At 38.7% G+C, this 26,757-nt stretch overlaps 1 protein-coding gene across 2 annotated transcripts in view; it reads left to right on the top strand.

The window, feature by feature from the left end:
• Nucleotides 1–26,757, top strand: part of DNAJC13 (DnaJ heat shock protein family (Hsp40) member C13) — a 56,774-nt gene that overhangs the window by 7,895 nt on the left and 22,122 nt on the right. For both annotated transcript variants that reach the window (XR_007628213.1, XM_050310065.1), the window contains exons 3-31: nt 3,801–3,876; nt 4,352–4,501; nt 4,840–4,881; nt 5,968–6,168; nt 7,235–7,441; nt 7,525–7,620; nt 7,766–7,857; nt 8,664–8,830; nt 8,930–9,009; nt 9,087–9,256; nt 11,274–11,373; nt 11,603–11,710; nt 12,218–12,373; nt 13,138–13,194; nt 14,473–14,594; nt 15,776–15,851; nt 16,838–16,933; nt 17,084–17,227; nt 18,374–18,388; nt 18,901–18,983; nt 20,144–20,297; nt 22,156–22,259; nt 22,336–22,495; nt 23,439–23,501; nt 23,835–23,936; nt 24,083–24,187; nt 24,584–24,786; nt 25,232–25,316; nt 25,797–25,951. Coding sequence is in view for 1 of the 2 variants with exons in the window: in XM_050310065.1 (XP_050166022.1) it covers nt 3,801–3,876; nt 4,352–4,501; nt 4,840–4,881; nt 5,968–6,168; nt 7,235–7,441; nt 7,525–7,620; nt 7,766–7,857; nt 8,664–8,830; nt 8,930–9,009; nt 9,087–9,256; nt 11,274–11,373; nt 11,603–11,710; nt 12,218–12,373; nt 13,138–13,194; nt 14,473–14,594; nt 15,776–15,851; nt 16,838–16,933; nt 17,084–17,227; nt 18,374–18,388; nt 18,901–18,983; nt 20,144–20,297; nt 22,156–22,259; nt 22,336–22,495; nt 23,439–23,501; nt 23,835–23,936; nt 24,083–24,187; nt 24,584–24,786; nt 25,232–25,316; nt 25,797–25,951 (3,369 nt within the window). In the remaining variant the exon portion in view is untranslated. The remainder of the gene's footprint in view (nt 1–3,800; nt 3,877–4,351; nt 4,502–4,839; nt 4,882–5,967; nt 6,169–7,234; nt 7,442–7,524; nt 7,621–7,765; nt 7,858–8,663; nt 8,831–8,929; nt 9,010–9,086; nt 9,257–11,273; nt 11,374–11,602; nt 11,711–12,217; nt 12,374–13,137; nt 13,195–14,472; nt 14,595–15,775; nt 15,852–16,837; nt 16,934–17,083; nt 17,228–18,373; nt 18,389–18,900; nt 18,984–20,143; nt 20,298–22,155; nt 22,260–22,335; nt 22,496–23,438; nt 23,502–23,834; nt 23,937–24,082; nt 24,188–24,583; nt 24,787–25,231; nt 25,317–25,796; nt 25,952–26,757) is intronic.

Here is a 26,757-nt window from a genome sequence, read left to right as displayed (position 1 = left end):
ACTACTAACTGAGAGCATTTGGAGAATTCTGTTAATAGAAATAAACTTCATCCCTTTGATCTAAAAATGAATTTTCAGTGATACTGCAAAAGCTAGGGAACCTCTAATAAAACTATCTGTTAAATTATCATAACTGGTGTCTGTTATGCTGTGTCTGAAGTCAGCTGTTGTGCATACTTCTTGAAGTGTCATAGGACTTTCTTTGGTATCCTTACCCATTGTTGCTTTTCAAATGCATAGTAGCAGTGTGGAATTGCTATCAACAACATAACAAAGAGGGTGGGTTATCTGCACCTGGGGAGCAAGAGTACTGCTTGATTCCAGTGGTCATACAAAGGGGTCATGTCTGAATCTGTTGTTTGACCAGTAAGTTGAAACTGGGTATTTTTGGCTGTCTGCCAAGTTCATCCAGTCAAAGACTGGGAATACTGGGAAGGAAAGGAGGATGGGATATAAGGAGCAGCAGCCACAGATCTTTCAATTGTGGTTTGATGAACCATGGGTTGGGCTTCAGTGTCTAATGTGAAGAGCTCCCTGCCTTTTTGCCAGCAAAAATTAAAGGTCTGGGTAGTTCAGAGTCCAGACTGGACTGAGCAGTTCTCTGAGGGCACAATCTTTCCTCTGTCAGGACAGATTCTTGATTAACTTGAAATAAATAGTTTAATATTTCATTTTACTTTAACAGAATTCTATCCAATACTTGTGTAAACTGGGTCTTACCTGAGTTATGGAGGAATAAACTGTTTCCTCTGGTAATAATAAGATGCTATGCTGAGGTAGAACATTAGAACAGTTTGTCCCTCCTAATCTTTTTGTTGCCCAACAGACAATGTCTGATCTCTCCCTCAGAATTTTCTGTGGCATTTGTGCAAATTTGTGTGAGATTTGAGCCACTTGTTCAAAACTAAATACATTGAACTCTGATTTTGTCTTTTGTCAGATACATTTCGTTAAAGAGCCTGATGCAAGCTGTTGAACTTAAGAGTAGTATGATCTTGAACTTTGATGGTAGCATTCTGATAAACTATGAAGTCTTGTAAAACTTCAGGCTAAGTCCAAAGTCTAAAACAGATTTAGTTTAAAAATTCAGTGGTGTGTTACTTGTCTCATAATGAAGGGTAAAGGAGTATTTAGTGAGGAGTTATCTCTTGTTACACTGCAGCAGAAGCTGATATGGCTTTGAGTAGTTTTATATTTGAATTCTGAAGTCCACTCGCAGTGGACTTTATATATGCATTCTCAGTACAATCTGTGGATAACATTAAAGAAAGCAATGTGTGGTGCTAAATGAGCCTGAATCATTTTGACTATTCATAGGATTTGTCACTTTGAGTTTGGGCTTTGTGTGTATCAGTTAAAGTATTTTCTAGTAGTACAGATGATGATGTTCCAGTGTTAATCTGTAGTTCTCTAAAACTAATGAACACTGTCTTTCTGTTGAGTGTGGTGCTATAAAATTTGTCTACCATGTTCATCCTGGTTGAAAAGCGACTTCTACGATGGTTTGAAGAAACTAGTGAATAGGCAATAGCCTATTTATTGGGAAGAGGATAATTACTTCAACTTTTCCCAAAACATCCTGGCATTAGACACACTGCAGAGTAGTTTGAGAGATAATTAATAGTAAACTCTTAAAGGTGTACAACTATAAATACGTTTTTTGCATATTTAAAGGTGAAGTTCTGGACAAAAGTATGTTTAGGCCGTGTGTAAGAACTGACTTCTAAATCTCCTCTGTTCATGCAACAAGAATTGGGTCTTCTGGATTTATATAGGGAGAGGAGACAAAGGAAATGGTAACTCAGCAAATCTGCTGTTCTGTCTTGTGTTCCTTGTCACATCATGTATTTAGAATGCTGGATAATAAATATGCTTCCTAGATACTGAAATGCAGGCTTGAGCATGAGGGGAGAAAAGGAAGGGGCTGTAATGTTTGGAAGCTGATCTTCAATTATATGTGATCATTGCAGATCCTTATTCTGCCACAGAGCACTATGAAGCTCTTAGTATGTTAAATGAGTAACAAAACCTTGAGCAAGTAATAAACAGCATTATTGCTTGTGATGTGCTGTTCTTTAGAACAAACCCTATTTATAAGACACATAAAAGACAGAATACCTACCTAAATTGTGAAACAAGAGGAGAGGCAACAGTTAGTATATTCAAGGGATTTTCTTATTAACTAAGCACTGGACCTTTCTTTGTCAGACTGAATATAGTGGAATTATTAGCAGCTAGAATAGCTTTAAATGTTCTGCTTCATTAAAACAACTTCTCTTCACCTGCATCTAAAATAAGGAAAAGTCAACTGTGTGGAGAAACAAATAGGCTTTTCAAATAGATTAAACATCTTTAAGGTGGCATATTGCTTCAATACTGATTTTTCTAAGCTTTGAAGAAAATAAGCACTTGCTTTAATTCCTAGAGATAAACTCGTCTGGGTCAGTAATGGCTTCAACTTGCAGCAGTTTGTTTGAATAATAAGGGAAAATGGAAGGGTATGAATTTTGTGAGACTGACTGTCAGATACTCTTGACCTTCCTATTATGAGAGAAGGGATATGAGGGAGCTACTCTGAATATATCTGAAGTCCATGCAAAGTTTGACCTTATACAGAAATGATGGCTTGTGCTGCAGACCTGTCAAGTGAGAGAGAAGAAGGGACTTCAGCACAAGAATGCAGAAAAGGATGGAAGGAAATGACCTGCTACTTCTTGATGCAGTGTCTAATATGGCACAAATTTGGATTAGTTAGTCAGTCATCTTGTAGATTGTATCCTTCTGAAGTAAACCTACAGTTTACCTAGAGCTGAAACTTAAATTCCTACATGGAATCAGTTTTAATATGGACAGCTAGCCAAAGTGGTTTTATTTGGTTCAAAAAAGGCATCTGTGTTTAGATCCTGTTGCTTTAGGCAGAGAATACTTCCTAGTACTGGCTCTGGTTCAGGCTTCCAGATGGATGACTTCCAGATAGAAGTATCCTATAACGTGATATTTGTGCAAGTAATAAAGTACTGTTAAGAATCTACTGTTTCAAACTCTGATCAGTTTTGTTGCACAACATTCAGATTGAGAAATACGTAAAAAAGTGTCTGTTGGTTCAGGGTATGTTTGGAAGATTGTCTGGGAAATGAAACTGTAGTAAGGCTACCGGTTTCCACTTAATGCAACTAAATTTCTTAGCTTTAGCTCACTGCTGCTTATTTCTGATACTCCTGAAACACAGGCAACCAACTGTGCTGCAGGTGTTCTGGGGCTGTTAACATACCTGTGATACAGCGACTAGTTGCATATAGTTCTATAGCTTCAGTGGTCTGAGACTTATGAGTTTACTAGCTTTGGTTTTCCTCAAGATGAGGAAAATTAGTCTTGGCCATAGTGACACTTGGACTTGTTACAGTACTGTGACCAGGTGTGTAAACTGGATTATTTTATGTTACAACTGAGATAGCTTCAGACAGGTGCTTTAGACTATTGCAGGAATATTTTCTGGTTTTCCCCCACCTATTATATAGTCTTTTTAGAATTTACTCTGTCTGGTACTGCCTTTCAGTGCAAGTTCTGAGAGTCTCTGATCCTGACTTAGCCATTAACTTAGGAAAAGATATGTATAAGTAAATACATTTATTAGTATTTAACTTGTATTTATAAGGGTAAGCTGCAAACCAGCAACAAATAAAAATTCCATATGCATTTCCTAACAATGATTTATATATAGCTTCTTAACATAATTTTTGCCGTTCAGCAGGGGTTTTTCTGTGATTTCTGGAGAAAGTTAATACTCTTTTGTATTCTAGGTATAAGCGAGTCTTTTCAGTTGGAACCCATGCCATCACCACATACAACCCCAACACACTAGAAATTACAAATCAGGTAAGTATGATTTTTTGAAATTGATTTCTGACTCATTACCCGGAAGAAGTAGTAGCATTCAGACTTTAGAAACTGTCCAGATCCCAGAAAAAACAGAAGATATCTCAGCTGCTGCAAAAGCACACATCACAGAAATCCAGTGTTACCTTCACTGACTCCACCAATACCCAGTAGGTTTTGTGGGTTTAGGCAGTTTGTCTTTACTGGCCAACAGTAGTAGTTTGCCTTTGGGTGTGCTGTTCCAAAGGAACGGGGGTAAGTTTGATTACTGTAAAGCTATGTCCCTGAAGGGAATCAGGACACTTACTCACTTTGCACAGTATCAGAGGAAGCTCAGGCTCATGCTGTCACGTAACATGCTAGCTGTCATCTTATTACAGCCAGTCCCTCTTTATAAGTGGTGAGGGGTTTTGAATGGAGGAGATGTAGCTTTAAAATTACTAACAGTATAATTTAATTCCTTTCAATTGTCTAGTGGCCTTATGGAGATATCTGTAGTATTTCTCCTGTTGGAAAAGGACAAGGAACAGAATTTAGTCTCACTTTTCGCAAAGGGAGTGGCAAGAAGTCTGAGACACTTAAGTTTTCCACAGAGCACAGAACAGAACTCCTTACAGAGGCACTGGTAAGACTTTTAATTTTTTTCTTCAAGTAAGCAGTAAGTACTTGGTTACCATTACCATTTGAGGTTGCTTACTATGTTTTCTTTCCTTGCATAAAAAGTAGGAAAGCAAGTTTTTGAGGTGTTACATTATGAACTTGATCTAGTGCCACTTGCAGCTACTACTGCAGGATTTGTAAACAGTGAATAGTGACAAGTACTGAATATGTTAAACTGCAGTGGAATGGTGAGCATTTTGAGGAGGCTTAGTGTGAGTCCCATAAAACAGCTTAAATGTAGACTTTCTGGATAGATTGGCTGTCATATTTGCATTCATTCATGGTTAACTTTTTTAAAAACAGAGATTCAGGACAGACTTCTCAGAAGGAAAAATCACAGGACGGGTAAGTGTCTGGCTTGTCTGGATCATGTGCAGTTTAATGAAGTTATCTAAAGACTTAAACTTTTGTTAATGTATATTATGTTTGTGCTATACGCAGTACCTAAAATAGCTTTTGTAAATTTGGATCTGAAGTCTTTGAGAAGAGAAAATTAAGAGTTTGTTCAAAAGCATAAGGAACCTTTTTAACAGAATATTTGATCTCTCTTCACTTGGTGTGAACCTTGTGATGGTACATGAACTCTGACTGCTTCTGCCAAAATACAGAGGTGTGCCATGTGGAGGTCTTATTTGGAGAGAAAGGAGAGGAAAAACATAAGCTTTAATTTCGAGTTTAGTTCTTATAGCACTTCACTTTCTAACTCTAAGTACTTTCCTGCATAACATTCTGAACACCTGATGGAGGAACGTTTCCTTGGCGGATTCCTGTAGGTCAGAATACAGGCATGATTGGTGTTTACTGAATCTTGGTAATACAGTAATAAACCAGACAGCATACAGAGCTGGACTTTGTCTTCTGATCATAGAAGTTAGCATTTAAAGTGCTTAAAGTTACTTTAAGTAACTCAAAATATTGCATAGAAAAAATCCTCAGTCATGAACATAGTCACACGGCTGGAATATGGGGATCTCCTGTCTTACTGGAGTTGAGAGCAGACCTCTAACTTTTGCTGTTTTAAGTAAGTCTGTATTTGTAAGGGAGCCTGACTGTAGGAGATAAAAAATTTGTACTACAGTGATAAACTTACCTTAATTTGATTAGCTGAATAACAGCATGCGGTGAAAAAGCTATTTCCTTGTCAAACCGTAGTGCTCATGGTCTGTGAATGGACTGTCTTCTGTAACGAGAGAAGCTTATTGCCTTTTGGAGGGGCTGTTTTGGGATTGCTGTTCTTTCTTCAAAAAGCATTGTTTAAGCTTGACTTCCTTGTCAGTTAACAGCTACCTTACTTTGATTCATAGTGTTCTTGATATAGATAAGATCATTAAGGGAAATTATCTAATTTTTTGAATTTACTAGATGGGAAAAGAACTGTTACTGTGTAGTAAAGAAGTGTGTGTGGAGGTGTAAAAGTAGCTCTCTCTGCAGAGGTATAACTGCTATAAACATCACTGGAGTGATACGAGGAAACCTGTGATTCTGGAAGTGACTCCTGGAGGTATTGACCAAATTGATCCTGCAACAAATAAAGTCCTGTGCTCCTATGACTACAGAAACATTGAAGGCTTTGTTGATATTACTGGCTATCAGGGAGGCTTCTGTATCCTCTATGGAGGATTTAGTAGATTGGTGAGTATTAAAACAAAATAGTTTCACATAGTTCTTAGGATGTTTATAGCTGCATGTTTCATAATGAAGGTTCAACATAGTTTGAGCATACAAGTGCATCTTTGGGACCCTGCTGTGGAGCCTCAAGGCTTATGGACAGATTTCAAAAGGAAATTGGTAAAGTACTTGAAAACTATGTGTGAGTTGGGTTTTGGTTTGGGTTTTTTGTTTAAAAACTACAGAGCATAAAGTATCTGGTGTTTTAGGGTAGTGAATATGAACGTAATGTGGACATTGGAGTTTCCTGTCATTTCTCAAAGTTACAGAAGTGACAGGCAGTGTGTCACTAATCTACCTAATGATGGAGGGTTTCTGTTCAGAAATAGATTAATCATTGGTGCTGTTGCTTCTTTGGACTTGTGATCTGATAGTCAGAGCTTTATTTGGGAAATACTGCAGTGTAATGTTGGTTTTAAAATCTTTAAAGGGTTTCTGTGTACTGTACTGCAAACAGCTGAAAAGGATCTTTACATTAGTAACCATGAATTAATTCCTAAATATAGCTACCTCAGTCACTACTAACAAAACAGGCTGCTGTCTAAATCAGGGTTTCCACGTCTTTTGTACTGCAGCATGCTTTTCTCTGGTATAAAACTAGCAATATATACTTGATCCTCTAGAGCTGCCCTAACCTTGCCTAGCAAGGGTGGATAGCAGTCCTTGCAGAGAGCAGCTGGGGCTACCACTGTGGCTCTCCTGCTCCTCACTCTTGCCAGACTGTCAGGGTCTGTTGCCGAGGGTGGACAGGTGGGTCATGCCACCGTTCACTGTAACAGCATGCTAATGTGTGGCAGGAATAGCTGCTATAGTTGTTGGTTTTTTTTTTTTTCTTAAAGGCAAATGTAAACTTAATAGTGGATCTCCTGTGTAATAAATACCTCTATACAATGCACTCAGCAAAGGCAAGCTAAGCTGCTGTGAACATTCTCCACTCTGAGATGTATTGTGGAGGATTATTTACAGAACGTGATTTCTTCAGCTGTGCTGTATTTCTCATTTTTTTCTTCTTTCTTGTCGAAATTCACAGCACCTGTTTGCATCTGAGCAGAGGGAGGAAATTATCAAGAGTGCAATAGAGCATGCTGGCAACTTCATAGGTATCTCCCTGCGAATAAGGAAAGAATCCCTAGAATTTGAGCAATACTTGAATCTTCGCTTTGGAAAATACAGCAATGATGAGTCTATAACATCTTTAGCAGAGTTTGTTGTTCAAAAAATAACACCTAGACACTTGGTAAGGGTATCAGATTGAACGTATCTGGTTCCTCTAAGGTGTTAAGTATTCTCTTTCCTAACATGCCTCTCTTATTTTATAAGGAACCTGTGAAAAGAGTGCTAGCTCTTACAGAAGCTTGCTTAGTTGAGCGGGATCCAGCTACCTATAACATTGCAACTTTGAAACCTTTAGGCGAGGTAAGAGGCATCCTTTTCCAGCACCAGTTCTTCAAACAGAAGCTCTAAAAGATAAGCATTTGTTAGTATAAATAAGAGAGCCCTAATTTGTAGACTACCTGAATAACACTGCTTCATGAATGTGATCCTTTTCCCTTATTTTTAGGTATTTGCAATAGTATGTGACTGTGAAAACCCACAGCTTTTCACCATTGAATTTATCAAAGGACAAATTCGGAAGTACTCTTCGACAGAAAGGTAAGTGGAGCTCCTGTGGGTTATAAATTCAAATGGAAGTTGCCATTGTAATGCTTCTAGTTTCTCAGCTTCCATAAACTCTGACCTTTGGAGGTGTTAACTCAAAGCCTTACTATTCTAGCAGTCTGCCACTTACAAATCAAGATTTGTTACAGGAACTAAATCTCTCCCATTTACCTTCATTCCAACTTTGAGAAAATCTGTCCAGAAGTTTTCTGTTAAACATGGAAGGGTGTTGGATGGTTAGATACAGCCTATTTCTCTTAAACAGTATTTTTCTCTGTGTGCTGTACTTGGATAGCGAGTATATCTGAGACAAGGAAAGAAAGCACAGTTCAAGTGATACAGAAATGTGAAGGCTGTGAACCCTTTGAGCTCTCTGTTTGAGACAGTCTTAGTAGATTCTATTTAAAACAACCAACAGCATAGTCCCTGAATGCACTTGCAGTTGTAATACAGTCTAATCCTGCTAAATGAGGTTTTGCAGAAAGCACAGAGATGAATTGGCTCACAACATGTGTAACTCATTAACAGATAATCTAGAATTGATCCCATTAGTGAAAGGGTACAGCTGGCTATCCTAGATGTAAGTCAACTCTCTTCTTATAGTGAATAATGGAACACTTGAAAGTTAGTGGCGTTTTCCACAGGTGCAGCTGTTGGCACTAGTGTTACTAAGAGATTGCAAGTATTGCTACCTTTCATTCTGTGTTTGATTTTTTTTTTTTTAATTTTTCTTATAACTTTGTTCTTTGGCATCACTGCACTGATATAAATTGTATTTGTGTGTCTTTGTCCCAACCCAGAGATTCTCTCCTGGCTAGCTTGTTGGATGGAGTGAGAGCTTCTGGTAATAGAGATGTCTGTGTGAAAATGACCTCCACACACAAAGGCCAGCGTTGGGGATTACTCAGTATGCCTGTAGATGAAGAAGTAGAGAGCCTTCATCTGAGGTTTTTGGCTGCTCCTCCAAGTAAGCTAATGCTTCTTATATGGGTTTATAGTGCTCTTTAAAGCATCCAGATGTTTAGTCAGGTACTGTGTACTTAACTGTTGTTATGTCTTCTTACAGATGGTAACTTTGCAGATGCTGTGTTCAGGTTCAATGCTAACATTTCCTACAGTGGGGTACTACATGCAGTAACACAAGATGTAAGAATAAATCCTCTATTCATCATTTTAAGATGTTGTTAATGCATAAAGAAGTTAATTATTATTTTTTTAACCAGGGTCTGTTCTCAGAAAACAAGGAGAAACTCATTAATAATGCCATAACAGCATTGCTCTCCCAAGAAGGTGATATTGCAGCGTCTAATGCAGAGCTTGAAAGCCAATTCCAAGCAGTAAGACGACTAGTGGCTTCAAAAGCAGGCTTCCTCGCCTTTACTCAGCTTCCAAAGTAAGTGATTAGTCTCTTCAGGCTTGGAAGTAGTAGGTGAAAACAATTCTTGAGCTCTTGTTAATAACTTGTCTCTAAAACTGAGAAGTGGAGTTAGGACTCACTTCTGAAAAAGACTGGAAGACTCTGTACACAGTTGCATTCAGTAGTGCAAGTCTGTCACCAGGCTTTAATGCAAATTGAGAATCCCAAGTAATCATTAGCAAGTAAAGCTGATTCTTCCTTTGCTGAATACTCTGTCTTGAGTCAAATATGGTTTAATGTTTTTCCTAGTGGAAAAACTTCTAAAATGTACCTTCATCTGTCCTTGAAGTAGGCAGTTCTTAGTTCCTAAAGTTTGCTGATGTTATTGCTATCCTCAGTTCAACACAAGATAAGACAGTGTTAGGAAGCTGTTTGCTTCTGCAGTAAGTACAGGCTGCTTGGAGCTTGGGTCTTAAATAACATAAGGAAGCAGAAAAACTGTCTGTTCTGAAAATGAAAAATTCTTGGATATATTTCTGACTAGGGACTGTGGAACAACTGAATGATGTGAAGAGTACAAAAGCACTTAGTATGAGACCTTTATTAAGTTCTGTTTCTCTGTAAATAGTATCCTGTAACTACAGAAATATGTCTTTATTTTGGTGAATGTATGTGGTGGTTAGACTCTGGCCAGATGCCAGGATACTCACTAAGCCGCTCTCTCACCCTCCCTCTGCAAAGTAGCAGAAAAGAGGGGGAAAAAAATAGCAAGGAATTCATGAGGATAGATAAGGGCAAAACAGACTCAACTTAGGGAATAGAGCTTAAATTTATTACTAACAAGATAAAAACTAAGAGAGTGAGAAATAAAACACTTCCCCCCCCCCCCCACTTTCTTCTAAGTTCTTTCTCTTCCCCCCTGCAGTACAGGGGGACGGGGAAGGGTTGGGGGTCACAGTCAGTTCTTGGTTCTGCTACTGTTTAAAGTGAATCCATCTCTTGGACAGAAGTTCTTCTCAATCTGCTATCCCAGGGGCTACTCCTCCATGGGGTGCCGGGGCGTCTTTGCACCCCGATGGTTTTCTATGGACTGCAGGGGGACAACTTGTTCCACCATAGTCTTCACCACAGGCTACAGGGGGGTCTTGACTCTGAGTCTTTCTCTTGCTTCTGTGGGGTCCCTTCCCATGGGAGACAGTCCTTGATGGACTTCTCTCTGTGGGTCACTCCCCCAAGGGGGTGCAGTCTTTCGTGGGCTGAGTTGTACTGACGTGAGTCTTCCACTGAGGCCATAAGTCTTACCCAGGAAAAGCTTGCTCCAGCGTGGATTTTCTTCTCCACGGGCCACAGGTCTCTTGCAGGATGTTGCTCCATCCTTGGGTCTCTCATGGGGTCACAGCCTCCTTCATGTAACCACTAATTTCAACACGGGTTCTTCCATGACCTCTAAATGGGGGGTGGGGGGGTGGAATCTCCACAGCTCAGTGGTCTTCCACAAGCGGCAGGGGCCTTGGCTCTCAGTCTTTTTCTTGCTGGAAGGGGAGACGGAGGCCACCCAGGCCCCTCCTCCCCTCTTCTTTCTACTCTGACTTTAGAGTCTGCTTGTTAGCCCATGTTCTTCTCTGCTCTTCTCTGGGCTGGAATTTCTTCTGCAATACAGGCTTTTCTTCCTCTGTTCTTAAATATGTTATCACAGAAGTGTATATCATTGGCTCAGCCTTGGCCATCACTGAGGAAGTCCCTCCTGGAACTGGCTGTCATTGTCTTCTTTATAGGATAGGACAGTGAAACTTCAAGTAGTTTCTAACTGAAATCACTTTTGTAGCCCTCCCCCTGCTACTAAACCCATGACAATGTGCTTGGCATATAGTTAACAATGAAGTAAATATTAAAGTTTTCCTATCAAGGCATCTCAAGTTTATGAAAATACAGTTACTGACTTGCTGAATGCCATGGCAACAGGCCCCTTTTGGTCACCGACTACACTTTATATCTTAACATTAAGATTGCTATTTCCTCTCTAATCTTGGTGGTTTTTCTTTTCTCTCAAAAGATTTCGAGAACGATTAGGAGTGAAGGTTGTGAAAGCCCTCAAAAGGAACAATGATGGTGTAACCCATGCTGCTATTGACATGCTTTGTGCTCTTATGTGTGTAAGTATTAAATTTCAGATTCTTTCACTTCAGGCTACTGAAAGATGTAGAAATAGGGACTGCCCTTCAACCTGCAGTGTGTTCAGACACAAAATAACTTGTTTTACAGTGATTTCCTGCTGAACTTGAAGTAGGATGTGCTTTTTATGTTCAGAGAGTGGCTTTTGGATTACAACTGTTAAAAACTGAGGGTTGAAATGTGACTGCATATAAATACTTTTTTTTGTAGCCCATGCATGATGATTACGACTTGAGGCAGGAGCAGTTGAACAAAGCTTCTCTTCTTTCTTCAAAGAAGTTTCTAGAAAATCTACTAGAGAAATTCAATTCCCATGTGGTAAGTAAAATATTGAAAACAGGTACCTTCTTTAAGTACTTTTTCTAATTGCTATGAAAATGTTTTTGTTGTACTTGGATTTATCTTGGAGTGCATTTGCACCTGCAAATGAAAAAAATACAGAAGTTCTTGGATCTTGACAGGTTAGAATGTAGCTGTCTGTGCTGCAGAACTTTAGTGTCCTGCAACAAATGTTTGCACGTGTAGTATGGAAACTGGATGTTTCTTTTAAATAAAATGATAGTATAAACTCAGATTTGTGGGATTAAAGTAGAAAAAGTAGTTTGTAGCACACCGTTATACAAGTCATGAGTGTCTGATATGCTTTAGCCAATACTTTACCAGGGTATTGCCATACTTGGAGTAATGCCATATTCTAAACTTGTAGTTTTGGTTTGCAGGCTAGTTCAGAGTATGACAGGGAAGAGCATCTTCAGCATCATGAATACTCTCAAGACAGGGGAGAAATGCTGTATCTGTATTACATACCTGTCTTTCTAATTTCAGGATCATGGGACAGGTGCCCTAGTAATTAGTTCACTTCTGGACTTCCTGACATTTGCCCTATGTGCTCCATATAGTGAGACTACTGAGGGGCAGCAGTTTGACATGTTGTTGGAAATGGTGGCATCTAATGGAAGAACACTATTTAAGCTCTTTCAGGTAAGACTTTTTTACTATTATTAGAGATTTTAGGTAGTCAGTGAACATGAACTTTATCTTGTTCTCCTGAAAGATAGATTTGTCTACTGTTCAACTGGTTGATGTCCCTAAACCTTTTCTACCTTGGTAAAATTTTTAATTACCTATTGCTGCCTTCAGATATCAGATTGGTGTGGTTGTTCTATAGTAAATGATATGCCAGATCATTGTAGGATAGACCGTCTAAGACTGGTTTCTAAAAACACTTAAAAATACTAGTTAAACGTTAGGCTAATTCAGCAGATGCACAGATCTTCCTCTCTTTGGAGAATCTTCTACCATTTTGTTTCTCAGTAAATGAGTTAAGAGTTACAAAACAAGAGTAACATACTCTTCAGTAGTAAACCTGTAAGAATTCTAGGATTATTAGCTAAAATGTCACGCCTTCTTGGTGTAAAAACAATACGCTCTTCTGCTTTTCAGTTAGTGTCAGTTGTGTCAGACAGTTTCCTCAGTGTTATTTCAGCCTCTCTGATATATACTGTTGTTCAGTGCTGGGAAATCTGTCTGGGAGTTGCATGAGAGATTCTTGTTTAAAGAATCTCTTTAAACAAGTTTAAAGGAACTCTTCTTGAGGCAAGCTTTCACAAAACTGAAATACTAACTTTTATCCAGAATTGGAGGTAGACTAGCCCTGTAGATGAGTGAAGGAAACTGAAGCACCGATGATCTAATCTTCTGTTTTTTTGCAATTGAATAATTATTTTGTCAACGTTCTGTTTTAGCACCCTTCCATGGCAATTGTGAAAGGAGCAGGTTTGGTAATGAAGGCAATAATAGAGGTGAGATTTTATCAACGTTAGCTGGGATGGCATGTTAAATATGTATTGTCTATTTTGGAAGTGCAATTGCTTACCAATAAAAGTTTGTAATATTAGTTTCTCAGGATAGGGAGAGGGGAGGGGGAAGTGGGAAAACAAGGAACAGAACAACTGCTTAATTGTGAGTGGTTTAATACAGCGACTTGCTTTATCTTACATTTGGGATTGGGAAAGCATGTGAGTTGGGACATTAGGTGTAGTGCCTTGCATGTTTTCATACTGCAGTCAAGATTTGACTGTTAATGTTGTATGTAGCTCAGTCACATACCTCAGAGCCACCAGACTTGTCCTGCATGTTAGAGGGTGTCTCAAGGAGGAGAAGCCTTATTTTCTGGGATGCATTGCCAGATGGAATGGGACTGGGATTAGCAGGCAGTAGTGTCCCAGAGCGCACTAGTGGTGTCAACCTCTGTTCTTGCTTTGGCTTTGTTAGTTTCCATACCACATAATGTATGGACCCAGTCCATACTTCTGAAGGGCTGCTCGTGATTGTTGCAGGGTGACCTTGCTAACTGACTCTTGACACTTCCTGTGTTGAAATTCAGGGCTTAAGTTAGTGCCTCATTGTATCACAATGCCTTATGCATCTGAAATCCATCTAATACTTTCTTGGAATGGAAGTGAATGAACACTTGACACAGAGTTATTATAAATCTGCAAGTTTCCATTGATATGCCTGACAGTGATAGCTAAAAATTGCTGTGCTGTTTATTAGAAGTCCTATCACTTGAACTGTAGTGGGACTTAGACAAATAAAAATGCAGCAAAAGCTTTTTCTTATTCATTGCAACGAATGTATCCTGAGTGACAGTCTTATCCATGTGGCTGTCTAAACTGAACAGCACCCATTAATCTTAAATGGTTACTGTTGACAAAAGTCAAGCAATAAGCAATTATATGTGGCTCTTATTTTCTTTTAAGCCGTAATTTACCATTGCAGTGTGGAAATGGTACTTGTACTACCAATCTGCTGATCTATGATGGGAGACATGCATCTTACCCTCTTCAGTGACTGTCCTCGTAGATGTAACTCTCAGTTACCTGGTCCATGGCTTTACTACCACTTTGAGCAGTTGCTATTGAGAACTCCCACTTAAAAAAATCATACTATAGCTTCTGGTTTTTGAATATTAGTTGGTGTAATTGATGGTCAAGAAGGCCTTGGAACTGTAAACTAAGATAAAAGCAGCTTAACAAAGGTTCTTTCTTTAGTAATATCATCTTGCCCTGTTTCCAAAGGAAGGAGACAAAGAGATTGCTACCAAAATGCAAGATCTTGCCCTCAGTGAAGGTGCCTTACCTCGTCACTTGCACACTGCTATGTTTACAATAAGCACAGATCAGAGGATGCTTACAAATAGGTATGTCTGTCTCACTTGATATATCATGTTTAAAAAAATCTAAGTAATGGCCTAGCTAACATTAGAAGCACTGGGAGGTCAGGGAAGAAAACTTGCAGTTCTTTAGGAGAGTGTTTTCTTCAGCATCTGGTTATGTTTAGAGCAAGCTTCAGCTGAGACTGCAGCCACTTAATAAACCCTTGGTTATTTTTTGGCCAAAGTGGACTTGGGTTGGTTACTCATTAAAGGTTCAAGTTTTTATTTCTTTTTACTTTTTTTTAAATGAATACATTCAGGGAAAGAAAAGACAAGTAGAATGTCTGGAACTTCTAGAAAGTTTCAGCTGGTAGTATACAACTATATAAAAGCTGGTGTGCACACCTCAGACATCTTGCATGCATTTAGGGTTATCCAGCCTATCTGGGAGAGGAGTCTCCTCACAGGAATCATTCCCTGAACAAAACAATCAGTAGAACTTGTGAGCATGAGCTCTGAGGGTATACTGGGAAAGATGAGTGATGATTTAATTACTTCCACCAGAATACAAGATTACTGAAGCTTTAGCTGTGCATTCCTGATGTGCTTAGAGTTGCTAGGGAATGTAGGGACAAGTGGAACTTAATGCCACTTTATGTCACACAGGAGAGAGTTAGTGTGAAACCGTCTGTCATACTAGTCCTGTGTGGTGCTACTGCTTACAGCTTGCTTGTAAGCAGTGCTTTGGTTCAGTGCAGTAGAACCCTAGTGACAAATGTTGGTGGAAAGCACCATTTGGCATAGAAGGCAGGCTCCCAGAAAGCTCTTCTAGCCAATAACTGGTATTAAGAACTTTAGGTAGAGCAGGTAGCAGTTCTTGATGGTTTCCAGACTCTTAACTTTAGCTGTAACTTAAGGTTGGCTGGATAAATTTACACTTGATTATTAGATGTTTCTGCTCTATTGCTCAAGTGTTCTTTGAGGTCTAGATCAGAAAGCATGTGCTGCTACTGTACCACTAACTTCACTGGAACTTCTAAAGACCACACTTTAAAAGCATACCAAGCAAATACTTGAACAATATAACGCTTTGTGCTCTTACTCACTCAAGAGCATGAAGCTCTTGCTCATCTTCATTTCATCAACATGGTAAGGATGACAGTTTAGCGGTTTAAAAATCTGTTTAAATACTAACTTGTAGTTTGTTAATTTCAATGCTTTTTCAGGCAGTTAAGTAGACATTTGGTTGGCCTCTGGACAGCTGAGAACAAAACTGCTATGAACTTGTTGAAACGTATTTTGGTGAGTAAAAATGGTATATGGAATAGGAAAGGAATAAAATCTGAGAGCCTGTGGTATCAAAAACTTGGGGCAGTCCATATAGTAAGCAGATCCCCTTTCCCCTTCAAGAGGGTAGTCTTACCTGGGAGATCAGCAGTCTGGCATCTGCTATTTAAAGGATATTGATATCTAGTTCAAAGCATATCACACTCTAAAAGTTTTCTGTTACTTTGCTGCCACTTTTTGAGATGGTGTATGACACAAAACTCTTAAGATGTCTGACTTCTTTTCCTTTATTAAAAGGACAGAAATGTGGGAGACGTAAACATGTCTCTAATGCTTTTAGTGTTAATAATAAATTAAGGCAAGAGTTCTGTTTATGCTTTCATGTCTGTCCAACTTTGTTTGCTTGTAACATGGATAAACTTGTTTTCTGGTACTTCTTAACGTTCTTAAACCTTTACAACCTCCTAAAAGGTTCTTGCTTAAGTTACTTCAGTGAAATTAGTTCAAAGAATAGCATGGTAAGGAGTTATTACATCTGGAAAATTACTAACTTTTAGTTTCAAAATAGCAGTTCCTTCATTTTTGGCAGAGCAAACTGTCCTGATCTTGGTTACTATCTTAGGGAAAACTTAGTTGAATAAGACCGTCTCATCTCTGTCACATGTAACATTTAGTCCATATCAGAGCATATGGATGGATTCTAGTGTTATTCCTTCCCCTCAGTAGTGCTGTGGGATCAACTCTTTTCTTCCTGCATTCTTTAACTGCATTTAGTGCTGCTTTAAGAAACAGGGTATAGGCCTCTGTTGAATGATTCTGTTGAGGATGGTGGCATTTTAGTAATAAGAGCAAAAAAATGCTGTAAGTTTACATACTTGCTTCAGAGTAGAATATAAAATCTCTTTTGAAATCTCTAATTTAAAGAAATAATTCGTTGCCTGATGCGATGGTTTCTGTTCATTAGCCACATGTGGGTTTACACTGTTTTTAAATGTTTTTAGCCTCCAGGTTTGCTGGCGTACCTTGACAGTGCTGATCCTGTTCCTGAAAAAGATGCTGATAGGATGCATGTTAGAGATAACTTAAAAATTGCAACTGTAAGTAAATGTAGTTGTCTTACCTATTCCATATATAGATGTAGAGTCTTAGTGACTTTAATACAGACACTTTGACTGATGCATTGACCTGCATATCAAAGATATTGATAAACCTACAACTCTAAGTAATTAATTGGCTTTATTCTGCAGGATCAGTATGGCAAGTTTAATAAAGTGCCAGAGTGGCAGAGACTGGCTGGAAAAGCTGCAAAGGAGGTTGAAAAATTTGCCAAAGAGAAGGTGGATCTAGTCTTGATGCACTGGAGAGATCGAATGGGCATAGCTCAGAAAGAGGTAAAAGTATTTGAAACTATTTGTTACAGTAACTTGATTAAGCGTGGAGAGGAGCACACACTCAGCTGGTGAACAAAACTCTCTACCTCTTATTACTCTTCATCTTAGGTTAGAAATGGGTTCCAGGGAGAATATAAAGCATGCAAATTGATTCCTTCAGGATACGCATTAAGCTTTAGCTAACCTTATCAAACTGAAATGCAACCTATGTGCATTTCTTCTAAGATAATTGTACAGAAGAGGAAATTCCTTGAAATGTGGCAAAATTGTACATTTAAAAGAAATTCTGCATATTCTTTGCGTTCAAAATTATGTACTTTGTTACTGATATTTTAATTATGGAACCTGCTTAAAGAATCATAGACTCATATAATGGCCTGGCTTGGAGGAGACCTTAAAAATCATCTAGTTCCAGCCCTCCTCCTGTGGACAGGGACACCAAGTTAGGATTCCCTTGACTATAGGTATCTCAGTGCTTACATGGCACACAAGAGTGTACATAAAGTCACAGTTAAGACAGAAGTGATAAGTAACTGTTTTGATCTAAGAGGGTAGCTTATAACTGCTTGAGTTCTTACTGTTGGTCTCCTTTTTCCTTGAGTTTTATTACTATGTTCTGTATGACAAGCTCTTTGAATTATGAGGTATTTCCCTTAACTTTATTAACTTGATTAAGCTTGTTTTATGCATTCTGCAAGTGAAATAGACTATTGTATATGCAAGGAAGGATGAAAAACACAATGCCTGTCTTTGTATTTAATCTGATGAAACAATAAGCTTTAATTTAGGGAAACCTTAACTTAGTAAAATCTAGCTGAAGTTTGATGTAGACTGTGGTGCACAATTTTTTCAGGTAATATTTATGGAATAATGCTGAACTAGGTTCAAAACAGAGGAGAAATGGAGAAACGTGAAATACAGTGGTGGAAGATCAAATTGCACTTGGAACATCTTGTCTAGATACTTGAGTTTAAACAGTCATTTTTCTATGTGGAATTCTGAGTTGTATCATTTCACAGTAAACATGTGCAAGAGTAGCTTGGAAAAGGTAGCAGCAAGTTTGGTGTTACCACTTTAAATTATTTTAGTGGCTGTGGCTTGTTAAATGTACTTTTTCTTTTTCTTCCAACTTTTCGTCACTATCAGGACAGAAACAATATGGTGAGTCTCTATGTCTCTGCCACTTGTGTGGATTCTGTTGCTCAGACCTTCTGCTTGCATGTGGTACCTCATGTAGAGTATAACATTGATTTCATGCTTCATCAAACTAGGGAACCTTTCAGTTACCAGCTCAGGTTTGCATTTTATTTCTGTGACTTGCTCTAGTTACTTCCTTACAAGAGCAAAACATTCTTCTTGTGGCTTTTCCTCTCAGTCAGCTTTGGAGCTGACGAATGCTTATGGTGATGGGGAACAAAGCGTTTCTCAGGGATAACTTGCTTCTAAATGCATGATTTGTTAAACAGCTGAAAGTTTCTCTGGCATGATTTAACTTGGTGTAAATAACACTTGTGAAAGTCTGTTGTTACTACTTACTAGAAAAGGAGACGTTATTAATGAGGATTAACTTAGTGTGGCTTTTGAAGGAGCGTAAAAACCCAGCTTTCTGTTTTAAAAGAGGAAAATGTGCAGTATGTGCTTCTACTAACTTGTTAAATTTGGTTCTTTTGCAGAACATGATTCAAAAGCCAGTGATATTAAGGAAACGACGCCAGAGAATAAAAATAGAGGCAAACTGGGATCTCTTCTATTACAGGTAAAAATACTAAAGTTAATATGATAGTCTCAGATACAAGTTATTACCTGGCTGGATATTTTTGTTAGTATCTTCTGAGTTGCTGTGACTTTCTCAATATCTCCCTTCCTTGAAGCAGTGCAATTGTTTAATAACAGCTACTTCTTAAAAAAAAAAATCCCAAGCTATGCTTAAGGGTTTAGCTTCTGTTTAGGAAAGGGAAGAATTTAGAAAGCTTTTCTAATGTTATCAAACTACATAATATCTTCCCTTGAGCCAAAAGGGTAAATAACAAACTGCAGGTGTGGATCTGCCTGATGTCGAAAGCCAAGCAAAACAGCACTGGAAAGCATTGTAGTTTGTTGGTGCCCCAACCTGTAAGCTACTCAAGATGTTTTAACTATTGGAACAGACCTGAGTATAAGGCAGGAAAAGAGAAAGCACATGGATACTGAATTTCAAATAGTGCCACAGGTCCTAAATGCAGCTTGCTTACCTGTGAGCTCTTAACAGCTGTCAGAGTTTACAAGGGAGGGGCTTCCATCCAAAAAAGATCTATCACTGGCTAGGGGTGTTGTGTTAAGTGGGCTAATAAATCTTGACTGTTCAATGAACTGTGAAAGCAAGCTTGGGGAAGTTCCATAAACTTAACTGCTCCATTCAGTTGGGTATTACGTTCTCCTAAACCATGGGTATTAAAGTGCTGTTCTCAGACAGTCTCTGGATCCAAAAGCTGTTCTGTAAGTGCTACTGAAGAATGTCTACTGATTGTCTTGTTACACTTGAGACATCAACTTTGTTTGTATGAACCATTTGGGGTTTTTTTGGTTTAAAATGCAGTTGGTATGTGCATGTCTGCTGCTCTATTTACTTGTAGCCCTTACTGGTAGGTATGGTCGATAGCTGACATATCTCCTGGTCAGCAGTTATATGCAGATAATAAACTTGAGTCCAAAGGGATGATACAGGTGTGCTTTAGTCTGGGCTGACCTACGTGAGTATGAAAACACTCTACGAGTCAGCGACCATAATTACTGTAACAAACCTGAGACCACTGCTCTGTGCCCTGTAATTAAGGTCCACTGATGCTAGTGATATTCCCTAGCTTGCTGACTGAAAGGCACCTTTGTGCCTTTCAGATGATGTTTTTAGGGATTTAAACTATGTGACTTCTTTTTTAGATTTCTTCAGGATCATGCTAGATCAAACTTGATTTGGAACTTCAAAACACGGGAAGAACTGAGAGATACTCTTGAGTCTGAGATGAGAGCATTTAATATTGACAGAGAACTTGGCAGTGCTAATGTTATCTCATGGAACCATCAGGAGTTTGAGGTATATGACCTACTGCAGGGCAAACTGCATATGTAAAATATGTCTACTTAAAATGTCACTTCTCTGTCTCTCTAATTACATGAGTGAATCTTGTGTTGATGATCCCTGACTGCAAGGCAGGATTATTTTGGGGTTATGGAATAAACTGAGTCTGTAAACAGGTGCTATTGTCCAGTGCACTCTCCAAAACCGAAACCTCTTCAACCTGACAATACTGTAGAGATGAAACATTGATCAGAACCCTCAATGTATTCCTGCATTAAGAGAAGAGTTGGTGTTTCACTGTTGTCCAGATAAGTCATACTTGGTTTTTAATGTGCTCCATCAGACTTGTTTTGGGTAGTTTCATAAATCACTTCTTCCTAATGGCAAGTTTCTTGTCTATATTTCCTTTATGCCTCAGTGAACCCGAGTCTGTTAAATACTGTGTTGCTAAATCATGAATAGGTTATGGGGCTAAAACCATGCTGCACTGTACATTATAGACTGTCCTCACGGTCTAGGAACAACAGTACCTGAAGTCAAAATAGAAAAGAGTTCTATAACACCACTGTAGGTTCCTTCTCACCTTGATGCAGTAAATAGAGAAGTAGGGGTTTGGATTGGTATTTCTTGCACTGGCTTTTATCTTTTAAAGTTTCTGTCAGGTATAGGTCAGACACAGGACTTCTGGATGTCACAGTGTCTGCTATCCCAGCTCTTCAGTGGTGTTAACTGGGGCAGAATCAGAAGTACAGATTTAAAACTTAGTAATACAGACTTCCCACCTGCACTCTGCACTCCAATGTGGCTTATGCTACAGGAATGTATCACTAGCATTCTTGCAGCTACAACCCAGGATACTTTGGTGGTGGATTTAAAGGGCTTCTGTAACAGGATCTTTGAACAGCTGCTGTCTCAGAGATTTGCTTTTCAATGTTTTAAAATAATACTTTATTGAACTATGCTATAAGTATTTGAACTGCATAGTGGTGAAAAAGGGTTCCCTATCAACTGTGGAACCTGTCACTTTGCCAAGGGGCATGGTGGCTTGAGACTGCTCTGAAAGCGTACTAGTTAGCGGGTTATCTTTATATCACATGCTGTGGTCAAGTTTGTGGCCTCATGACAGTAGCCTGCAAACTACAGATAAGAAGAACTGCTGTAGAGAGTGGCTTTTGTGGCATGTTAGAGGCACCTCTAATTGAAGTGCTTGCCAAGTGCTTTAAACCACTGAAGTTAATAGTTGCTCTGAAGTTAATAATGGCTCTGATTGTGCAATTTTACTTCAGCTTCTTGGTGTGTGTACTGATGCCTCTAGGCTTTTATTATCCAGCACAATAGCAAGTATAACTAGTAATTAGGCTTCGTACTTGTAGTAACATGGAGTGAAATACCTTGCAATGGAATAACTACTTTTTTTTCAGGCATATTTGCTATGCCTGACCACTGATTCGGCTTGCAAAAATACATTTCCTTGCAGTCTGCAGAATGGGTTCTTTGCTAGCATCAGTATGGGTGTTGGATATGGCTGTTGCAAGTAAAACTTGAGTCACTGAAATATATCATGTATTATCCAAGTTTAGCTAGTAAAGCCAGCTGACACTAGAAACAAGTTACTTAAAGGCTGGAAACTGGGATTTCAGTAGGATGAGAAACTTAGTTTGTTCTTGGGAGCAGCATATTTCATAGCCACATAGGTGGCTTATATTTCATAGGTGTGTGTTTAACAACAAACTAGCAGATTTCAGTTTTCCTCAGACTTAGTTGGTAACCTCGTGGAGTTTTTGGATGAAATCAAGTACAATATTGTTATGCAAGAAAAACTTAATGAAGGAAAACCAATATGTATTGTTAAGTAATGTGTTCTGTGTTACAGGTAAAATATGAGTGCCTTTCTGAGGAAATAAAAATAGGGGATTATTATTTAAGATTGCTACTGGAAGAAGATGAAACTGAAGACAGTGGAGCAATCAAAAGATCGTGAGACATTATTATAATCTTATTTCATTCCCAAGATCTGTTTGTTTCCTTTACTAAAATCTCATCTCTTTTTTAGATACGAATTCTTCAATGAGCTCTACCATCGCTTCTTGCTTACCCCAAAAGTGAATATGAAATGCTTATGCCTGCAAGCACTGACCATTGTCTATGGAAGATGTCATGAAGAAATAGGACCATTTTCTGATACTAAGTACATTGTTGGGATGTTAGAAAGGGTGAGAGTTATTTTAAATTACTGGATACAGTAGTTAACACACAACTAGTCCAACACATGTTCAGATCCTTCAAGTTACTGTGAAACCTAAGTTCCAGATTTACAGAATGTGAAATTGCAGTATGAATACTTTTTCCATGCTGTCACCAGCTGTTCTTAGTATCTCCCCTTGTTTCAGTTGAAGTTTCACTAAAAAAACCTCCTGATCATAGAGGTATTTCTAACTAATTTCTTTAGGGCCAGCAAAATGCAGATATAACTTTGGCTTAAAAATGCAGAAGCTTTTTAAGAGGAGAACATTGTTCTGTGTCACGTTATTTCAAAGTACTGACTTTGAGTAGTAGCAACAGCCCCAGACCTAATGAAACTGTAGCCTTAGATGGGCACGCATGATGGATTAGATTTTTAGTCTACTTTGCCTGTTAAGTATTTGCTATGCCTGACCACTGATTCGGCTTGCAAAAATACATTTCCTTGCAGTCTGCAGAATGGGTTCTTTGCTAGCATCAGTATGGGTGTTGGATATGGCTGTTGCAAGTAAAACTGAACCCCTTGCTATTTTGCCTTGAGCCTTGATAATCTCACCAGGGATGTAATATCAAAGACCTTTTCTGTCTGCTAGCTGAAAGTATTCTCTTTTTCTTATGTGTTTGTTTTAACTGGCTCACTGGGAATCCAAACACTGTCCATTAGAACACTTAGATTTAGCAGAATAGTGGGTTTGATCCAGAGCAACAACAGGATTGGAGTGCAACGAGGCCTTTGCTCCTCAGTGGCAGAAAGCTACAGTTATTAACTGTGCACAAAACTGGACACTCAATAGTCAGCAGTTTCCTTTCAGGCATAAAAAAAATGTGACTTTGCAGGTGCAACTGTGTTTGCTTTTGAAGGGAATTTCTAGTATGTTCTATGAAATACTGAATTGTTTTCTTCTGCTGCAACAGTGCACTGACAAGCTTGAGCGGGACAGGTTGATACTGTTTCTCAACAAGCTGATCCTCAATAAGGTAAGGTGGACATATACACTCAACAGTAGTTTCAGTCTTTCAGCTGTATGAAGTGGTCTTAACTAGTCTTTTGGGGTTAACCTGAACAAAAATTCAAGTATTGAGGAAGGTTTAAAACAATTTTTATACAGCTTTCTGGGATGTGATAGTTATTTACTGGTGAGAAAGCTGAAGGAAATATGTAGATATTATGGTAATTGTACCATTCTAATCACTTTAGAGAATGATTTGAACTTTTGTCATGGTCACTTATTACTTGAATAAAATTGTTCAGTACTTATAACAACTCTTATCTAGAAAATGCTTGTGGTAACTCATTTTATCCATTAACAGAAAAATGTGAAGGACCTTATGGATTCAAATGGAATCAGAATCCTGGTGGATCTGCTTACTCTGGCACATCTTCATACTAGCAGAGCTACAGTCCCTTTGCAGGTATGTGGCCTTTGTTTCTTACTACTCAAACGTTACTCTACTAAAAGGACAGTTCTTAAAAAAATAATGTACTTCTCACATTTACTGTAGAAATGTGATATTTGCACTGTGAAGCTAAAGCTGTTCTTTCAAACATCATCTTCTAGAGCAATGTGATTGAAGCGGCACCTGATGCGAAGAGGGAGAGTGAGAAAGAATGGTACTTTGGCAATGCTGACAAGGAAAGGAGTGGGCCTTACAGCTTTCAAGAGGTACCTGTCAGCTTCAAACCCTCAACCTGACAAATTATTTCCATTTTGGCGACTGGGTGTGTGTTTCAAACAGTGAGAGGGAGAACCGTAAACAATGCTAAAGGATATTCTCCATGTAACTCTTTAAGTAAGGATTGAAGCTAGATAAGAGACTTGATGTTGTGCCAAGAATCACAGCCTGTTCGGTAAGGCTGCCTACCCTTCCATGCCCCAGTATGTTGCAACTAATCTGACAACTTTTACTTCATGATTCTGTGACAGTTAAAAACACATCAGAATTGCAACCACAGTAGTCTGCCATACAGCAGCTAAAAGCTTGCCTTGAGTGTGAGTGTCTTGGAGCAAAGGTACCTCTGAATGCTGAATCAACTAAATTCATCTCTAATCTTACAATAGATGCAGGAACTATGGAACAATGGAAAGCTGACTTCAAAAACACGATGCTGGGCTCAAGGTATGGATGGCTGGCGACCATTACAGGTTATCCCTCAACTGAAGTGGTGCTTGCTTGCCAGTGGCCAACCTGTGTTGAATGAGACTGACCTTGCCACACTTGTCCTCAACATGCTAATCACCATGTGTGGATATTTTCCCAGCAGGTAAACAGAAATTTTCAGTAGAAGTGGTTACCTTTATCTGGCAGATGTATGAATTCATAAATTCTGTCTATAAACTTTTCTTAGAAAGTAGTTCATTAAGGAACTGTATTAAACAGCCTTTTACATAGTAGTGATTCTGTGGGCAAATGGGAAGTTTGTAAATGAGACAATACTAGTATTGTGAAATGGACTGCAAGAATGAAAACAGAAACTATGTGTATTTCTAATGCTCAGCAATGTAGTCTTACAGACAAGCTTTCCTTTAACCTAAACCCATCTGCTTTGATGGAGGGCACTAAACTTACCAAGTCTAACAACAGACTTTGAAGTTAACAATAAAAGACAATGAGTATGGTCTCAACAACCTGATACTTATTAAAATTGTTCATTCTTGAAAGAGAAAAGGCACATGTATGCTTACTGCTGTACTACTTGATTTTTTTAGGGATCAAGACAATGCTATCATAAGACCTCTGCCTAGAGTGAAACGGCTGTTGTCGGATAGTACTTGCCTTCCTCATATCACTCAGGTAAGTAACTCTACATGAACTCCCTGAATTAGCTAAAGTTTGACTTATTCTACCATTTTCACTGTGTGAATACTGTAAGTGAGGCAAACACATCAAATCACATCTGTGACATCCTGCAGATTTCTCTAACAACACTGTGAAATCAACTGCTTGTTCAAATTTCATACCGTTTCAGCCAGTGTTTCATTAAGAAATATTTCCAATCTTGGAGGTACTCAAAAGCCACCTAGACCTGGTCTTTGTCAAACAGCAATAGATGACCATGCTTTTGAGCAGAAGGGTTTGACAAGATGACCTCTAGAGATCCCTCCCCATTTTAAATATTCTCTGTTTCAAACTTGTTGTTTTTAGGCTGAAGTATTCTTTAACTGAAATTCCTGCAGTTGGGTTGTCCCAGTACTGAATTAGTTAAAATTTCAGTTTTGGCTAAGTAACTTGTACTAGTTGCAACTAATGTAAATGCTTGTGTTTTGATTTCAGCTATTACTGACTTTTGATCCTATCCTTGTGGAAAAAGTTGCTGTATTGCTGTTTCATGTCATGCAAGATAACCCTCAGTTACCTCGTTTTTATCTGAGTGGAGTGTTCTTCTTCATCATGATGTACACGGGTTCCAATGTACTTCCTATTGCAAGGTGAGGAAAAAGAATAACCAGAAGTACCTCTTGACCAGTTATGCTTGGAAGGACTGCTGCTCTACATCTGTGTATGCTCTGGGGAGTGTGGCTTGTGGCTTGCTAGAACCAATATGAAATTCTTCTAGAAGAATTGCTTCCACATGATCTAGTCTGTCACTAGAAAAGTGAATTGCTTATGATCCTTCCAGGGAGGGAATGACAACGTCTGATCATACAGTTCTAACAGTACAACTGACCATGGCATACTGTAGAAGAGCAGTGACACAGGCTCTCTCTTTGCTAATGTAGATTTTGGTAGTAGGCTGCTATTGAAAGTGGTGGAAAATCTAAAAGCCAACATGTTTCAGTATTGAAGCCTAAACAGTTAAATCGATAGTCTGTACTGCCTGACAGATGCACTGCATATGCAGGTGGCTATTGCAGGTCATTCCACTAATCTTCCTCTAAATGCAGTAGTTCATAAAAAGCTGTCGCACAATTCCGGTGAAGTCTCTTGTACAGCAAAACGCATTGGGAAATCATTGCATGCTTTCATGATGAGTCTCATGTAATAGGACTGTCAGCAGTCAGTCTGAGATCACCCTGTTTCATTGCTGCAATGATCTAACAGTGCAGGGAGGGGTTTGGAGGGAAAGGTTGTCTGTGTCTCTATCAGCATCTTTTTTGTTTGTGTGGGGAGAAAACAAGCTTTCATGAGTAAGACTTTCAAACTGAAATGACGAACGTAAGGCAACACTTAGAACATGGGAGTGCTTAGCTTGCTGGAGTTCCCAAACATTTAATGGACTTTGTACAGAAATTCA

The sequence above is a fragment of the Myiozetetes cayanensis genome, unplaced genomic scaffold, assembly GCF_022539395.1.
Source record: "Myiozetetes cayanensis isolate MyiCay16 unplaced genomic scaffold, myiCay2020 scf1, whole genome shotgun sequence".
Classification (NCBI taxonomy): domain Eukaryota; kingdom Metazoa; phylum Chordata; class Aves; order Passeriformes; family Tyrannidae; genus Myiozetetes; species Myiozetetes cayanensis.
Note: the sequence above shows the minus strand (reverse complement) of the source record. Positions and strands in the feature narration are given on the sequence as shown.